Below are 6,673 nucleotides of genomic sequence, written 5' to 3'. Positions count from 1 at the left end.
TGCCAACAGTGACGTTCGTAATTGCATAACCTGACCGTCTCAGTCAGATCAGGGGTTGCACATAGCAACTCCTAAGGCAGGGTGCCCAGTGGGGAATTTCAGAGTACCAAGATTGGAGCAAAGAGGCGCGGGTTCGATCCCAGCTCTGTGCCACAGTTTCTAGTCATAATCGGCAAGGAGACCGGGCGGTTAAGCAAAGCAAAATTGAAGCAGTGAGTTGCGCGTTCGAGACCGGAAAATGCTGTGAACGTTCTGCGATGTTAAGAATTGGCGACAGGCCTGCGTCCTAATAAATTTATCAAGCAACAGTTCCAATGATCTCAGCTTTAGTTTTCCGTAACGGCGGATGAATTTAATGTCCGTTGTCGATTTAAAATTCTGAATTTTTGTTTTGTGTTTACAAAGTTCCTGGCTGTACTAGACAAAATCAACTGGAAATGGAATAAATAGACCAGTCAATCATGTATTCGGCATTTATATAATAAATTATCCATATTCATTACTAGTTTGTATATCATATTTAGCCATGCGGGCTGATTCTCCTGTTTTATCGCCAGATGCTTTGTCTTCATTATGTAAGTTTATTAGAATAGAAGTGTCGGCGTTGAAGAAATACTAGGTCCATGGCCTGTTGCCGATTCTTGAACTTTTCGTGACTTGATTCACAAGGGATCTGGCCTTTGGAACCCAATCTTTCCATAACTGACGATTGATTGAGATAGCTGCTGGACTTATTGCCTGCTCCGTAATTCAAATCCATCATAAAAATTTATGAAATTGACATTAAAACCTATTCAACAGATATTTCAAAGTCACTCCTTCATTGTAGTTATCATGCTACTAGGTCATCACTCATCAGTAACAATAAATAAATTTGTTAATTAAGGTCCTATTTATTGTCTGAATGTCTCTGCCTATCATGCAGAATTGAAGTTTTGAACATCAATATTATTACCTATTATTCATTGCTCAATGCTCAAAGACTTTTAGGTTGCACAAGCTTTTTACTTTGAGGTTGTCATTGATTGATATTTGATAGGGATGTAACCCAAGTGCTTTATAGCTTATAATAGCTAAGCATAGGTAAGATGTTGATTTTGAATTTTACATTAAATAGGCTTTTTAGGCTAATGTAGGTATTTCCTTTCATGTTTAAAGTTGAACCATAATCAAAATTATTAAATACAATCAGTTTACTGTTTCAAATTAAATTTTGAAGCCCTTCCACTTTCTAGGTGAAATACAAGTTCATATCAGTTCATTTACCTACGGTACTTAAATTGCTTGAAAAATTTCAAGGAATTTGAATATAAAGAAAATTACCTACCTAACCTTATCTCAATCTTTTTTTAATATAAAATTGACTTTCAGGTTGATTGTACTTTGCAGGAAAGGTAGCAGATTTAAATAGAATTTTGTTTGCAGTACAATTTTATCTGAGGCCTAAAAAGTACCTACTTGGGCTGCTTGGGCATAACGCATAAGAACTTAAGAAGTATGAATAATATAGATTTAAGTAATATTTACCAGCAAGTGGCAACTAAATTATATGCTGCTTGCCAAAGTTTCACATGTCTGCTGAGTGCTGAAACTATCCATGCTCACTCCATTAAGTTCTGTAACTTCTGTCCTTTTTCAATGTGCATATATTTTTCAGTGAGCCAAAGCCTGCCAATACACATCAGCGTAGAGACTGTGACCAACAACCCCCAGCTTGGTCAACTGCTGGAGAGCCTCACTGAGCACCTCACGCCAACTGCTGTGCGCTCATCCACCCAACAACATTTGAACAATGCCACTGCTGCTCTAAAACATGCAAGGTTTGCAATGATTTATTTGTTAACTTAATGAACTCATGAAAAAAATTGTTTATTCTTATTTTTTTAATTAATTTCTGGAATATTTTCATTCCTCAAGCTAGGTATGATCCTTTGTCAAAAAATCTAAATTAAACCTTTATGCATCTGAATTTTATATCATATTTTATTAAAAACTTTTGTTTCTAAACTCTAAACTAGCATAATTTCCACTAATTATTCTCAAATTTTCATTAAATGGCTAAGGTGCTCTCTGAAATATTTATCATTTTTGAAATGAGTTTTTAATTATATTTGTAAGTATCAATCCATTGGGGTACAATGAAAGTGTCTATAAAAGGATTCTAATAATTTAAACCCATATAAAAAATGTAAGAATGATGCCATTAATTCAATCCTGTTCAAGTGCAATTAAATGGGTTGACAATGTTGCCTCATTGAACAGACACATGGATCCTGGTGTCACAAAAACTTGTGCAGATTAAAATATCTTTGTATAATGAGAGCATATAAGAATATTACGATATAACTTTATGGAACAATAATTGAGATGTTCCATGCAAGAGACTATATATTCTTTATAATGTTACTGAATGACTCTAAAGGGAGCCAACAGTTGTCTTTCCATGTGGAGTTAAGTATTCTCATGTAAGTATTCTCTCACTTCATAATCTGAACCAAATTAAGTAGTCCATAGATCTTTGCCAGATGATACCTGGTTTGTTTCCAAGCTTTGATCTTTTTGGTTATTTCTGCTCTTGGCTTCATAGATGAGTATCTGAACTGATGTAGGATATTATAATTAACTATAAAGTATGAATTGCGAGAAATTAGATGGTTTAATTTCATTCAATATTCACTATTTTGTAGGTTACATATATATAGTTTAATTTTTAGCTGAGATCAAGAAAGCTTTGATATTAGTAATTATCAAAATTGCTTCTTTTTCATTTATTTAACCACCTCTCTATGCAAAATTTCTAACATGCTCTTTTTTTAGCCTCTCTCTTGAATGAATTTCAATTTTTTGTATATATATATATATATATGTATGTTTTTCGTTCTGTGAGTTTTTTTTTTTTTTTTTTTTTGCTTCAGGTTGGCATACATGGAACAAGCTGCTCTGTCCCACTACATGTTATCTGCCATACGGTCAACAAATGCTCCAAATGTGAGCTTACTTTCTAATTTCAAACCAGGCCAAAAATGTTATACCTATAATTTTATAATCTATTGTCTAAATTAAATTTCTATATTAGTGAAATGTGTTCTATTTCCAGGTTTTGCAACCGATAGAAGACTTGTATGCTCTAGCGGAGCTTACAGGCTCATTGAAGCTTCCATTCAAGTCCCAGGAGGCAACCACAAATTCTGATCACAACAGCAACACAGACGACACTCCACCTCTCACAGCCATGGCCATCAGTAAAACATTCAACAGCAGCACTCATTCTCACATCTCTTCTGAGAGTAGCAGCCACAACTCTTATGCAGGACTGAGCTCTTTAATGAACTGCAGCAAGAGTTCTAATATGGGTCGGCTTGCTGATAATTCTACACACAGCTCCTCTGATAATATCTGTTCTTGCTGTGATAACAAACCTTGTTCTGAAGTTGCCAATGCTCTCAAGTACAAACCTGAAAAGTAAGCTTCGATATTGATAATCATTGTGAGATATGATTAATTTTCAATTATTGTTTTTGTTTTCAGAATGCCTTGATACCAAATTTTTCTGTTTTTGCCTATTGTTTATTGAATAATGGATCTGATGGATCGAATTTGATTTTTATAATAATAGCCTTCCCATCTAAGATCAATTAAATGCCAAAATCAATTAAACACTATCTTATTTATGGTAGCAGTTAGACTTAACTTTAAATAGCTGATTTCATATGTGCTCACATTTCAATTGCCTGCATTATCATTTTCCCTCTACAGGGTTCGGGACCCAGTGACTTATCAGCTGTGCAGTCCTAAAACGCTGACAGAAAAAGCAGCAAGACTCTGTGCTGGCAGCAGAGTTTCTTCTTTGCTGGCACAACACACCAGCGACCGCATCGTGACTGCCTGGCAAAAAATCCGATCCTGTATCCTCCTGCCTGACGACTGTGAGTGTCCGCGGACTACAAACTTAAGTTGTTGTTGTTGTTGACCCTCCCCGCCTCGCTTCATAGCGCGAGGCGGGGCCTAGACCCAGTTCTGGGGCCAGCCAAGCCGGCCGCCCCAGCGGGCCAGCAGCCCTGCAGCGTTTACAGGGTCCGACCAAAGGTCACCCACCGACAGGGATGTGGGCATTTCAGGGCAGGAGAAAAGATGAATGGTGACGTGCGTGTTAGACAGACAGAGTGGGCAAAGTGGAGAAGGGTGTGTGGCAGGGTCTATTTTATTTAGATATGAGAGAAGTAGCGGTGATTTATTTGTGCGAAGTTGGTCAAGGTTCCGGCGTGCAGGTCTAGGTAGGTTGATTTCAGATGGGTGAATCTGTGGTGCGGGCATGTTTAAAATTTTGTTGTGAGGGAGGGTTGCAAGATAGTTTTCTGTAATTGTAGTGTGGATTGTTTTGAGATTTTGTTTGATTGTGTCCTGTGTAGCTTGTGCAGGCAGAGTATCTAGGTTGGTGGTGAAACCTGTGTTGTGGAAAATGGTTTGTTTCATGAGACGGTGTGGGTGCGGCTGAAGGGTGAGGTTATGTAGTGGGTGGGTTGGGTTTTGTGCTTTCTGTCTGAGTTGTGAGGCGTGAAGTTTGAGGTGTTGTGTTAGGGGTAGGAGTTTGGTTTCTTGGTGAAGGTGGTGGATGTAGGTGTCTGCGGTACATCCTGTGGCTATCCTGAGTGCTGCATTCTGGACTGTTTGGAGTTTGTTCATTTGCGTGGGTGATATAATTGGTGACCAGGATGAGTTTGCGATTCAAGGATTGGACGCGTGATTGTTTGAAATTTGGTTGTGAGTAGTTCTTTTTGTTTTCCCCATTGTGTGGCTGTTAGTTATTTGATTATTTTGATGGTATTATTGGCTTTGTCGTGAGTATTGCTAATGTGAGTGCTGAAGGTGAGCTTTGGGTCAAAGGTAAGTCCAAGTATTTTAGGGTTGCGTACTGTTGGAATGAGTGTATTATTGATATTGAGGTTGAATTGTGTGCTATATTCGGCCGGGTCAGGTGTGAAAAGAGTGGCAGTGCTTTTTGTTGCATTGAGTTGTAGTTGGTTTTCTGTGGACCATGTGTGTATGGTTTGTCGGTATGGAAGAAGGACTTGTGCAGCAGTGTTATAGTCTTTGTGGGAGGATAAGATAGTTATATCGTCTGCGTATGTAATTATTTTAATATTGGGTGGAGGTGAGGGTATATCTGAAACGTATATGTTGAACAGTGTGGGTGATAGGACTCCGCCGTGTGGTACACCTGTTTTGAATAATTTCTGTTTTGAATTGGTATTGTTGACTTTTGTGAAACCTTTTCTGCCTTTGATGTAATTTGCTATGTATTTAAGTGTAGTGTGCTCTATTGCGGTTGTGGAAAGTTTGTTGATGAGTGTGAGCAGATTTACCGTATCAAATGCTTTGCTCATGTCTAATGCTACAGCTATTGTTCGAAGTGGCGGGCGTTTTTGATTGAAACCTGTGGCTATGTGTTCTGTGATACGTTGGAGTGCTGTGATGGTAGAATGGTGTTGTTTGAAGCCATGTTGGTGTTCAATGTTAGGGAGATGAGATGAGATTGTGGCAAGGATAATTTTTTCCAGTGTTTTGGCTATTGGACTTAGAAGAGAAATTGGTCGATAAGATGACCCCATGTTAGTGTCTNGTTTATGTTTAGTATTGGTTTATTGGTCTGAATTAAATGGGAACAGTGCAGTCAGTCACTCAGTCACTACTAGTCAGTGTGTATAGAGGGTAGAGTCTGGTAGATTTATAGGACATAAAACTGGTAGATCTATTGATAGTGCTGTGCACTGTGCTATCAGTCACCTATCTGTTATGTGACTCTTCAATGTCTAGGAGATCTGCATTCCTGAAGTGTTTTTGTATATTGAAGCCAGTTAAATGGTCAATATTTAGCTCATTACCTTGCTCCATACAAACTTTACAAAGCTAATGAAAAGACTTATCAATAGTTGTTTACCCAAAAATCCCTTATAAGTGGTAAACACCACCTTGGCCTATTGGCCATTATTGAAGGCAATAAGTGCCTTTTTTAACCATCAATTATGATCCATATACTGTTATTGTTAGTAGGCTAATTGCAAAATAAAAAATAACACCTCAAAAAGGCGAAAAAGATGAAAAAATCAAATAAATAAAAAAAAATCATTGATTTTTGATTTTTTTTATTTTTTTAAAAAAAATCAAAAAATCGCTAACCCTGAGAGCAACTTTGTATAACTATGACTTCATTAAATTTCAAATCTTCAATAATTGCAAATTGATAAGCTTTTTTCTACCATCAACTGACAAATTAATGTACTAAAATCGTGAATCTGATTTATTTTGGTCGTTTCTTTACTCATGGACTCGATTTCATGAATGTCGTGACTTTAATGCTTGAATAAAGTGCAATTTACTATTCAAATTGAACTTTTTAATTCATTAAATTGGGGCCCTTAACCAATGTATTTCTAAGCGGTACCCTAACAAAATTTAGAGTTGCCCCAGCTTCTGGTAGGTACCAGTACTCCAAATCAGAAGCTGCTGCGTCTGTTAATTTTCAGTGGGTATAACACGCGCCTTGTGTGGTGAGCAGCTGCTGGTGAGGAGACCGCCGTGCCGCGCCTGCTGAGCCTCAGCGACCAGTGCTGCAGCAGCGCCCGCCTCCTGCACTCCTCCTGCATCATCACACACGTCCTCCTGCTGCAGGTAC

The 6,673-nt window shown here is 37.9% G+C and overlaps 1 protein-coding gene across 1 annotated transcript; it reads left to right on the top strand.

The window, feature by feature from the left end:
- Positions 1–367: 367 nt before the first annotated feature.
- Positions 368–6,665, top strand: LOC108672006 (the record flags this gene model as incomplete). Its single annotated transcript, XM_018159617.2, has 6 exons — positions 368–575; positions 1,658–1,820; positions 2,916–2,988; positions 3,098–3,462; positions 3,757–3,926; positions 6,557–6,665. Coding segments are annotated over exons 1-6 (929 nt in total), but the record flags the coding sequence as incomplete, so codon positions are not given.
- Positions 6,666–6,673: the final 8 nt, after the last annotated feature.

The sequence above is a fragment of the Hyalella azteca genome, unplaced genomic scaffold (genome assembly GCF_000764305.2).
Source record: "Hyalella azteca isolate HAZT.00-mixed unplaced genomic scaffold, Hazt_2.0.2 contig17993, whole genome shotgun sequence".
NCBI classification, from domain to species: domain Eukaryota; kingdom Metazoa; phylum Arthropoda; class Malacostraca; order Amphipoda; family Hyalellidae; genus Hyalella; species Hyalella azteca.
This window is presented reverse-complemented; position numbering and strand designations above follow the sequence as displayed.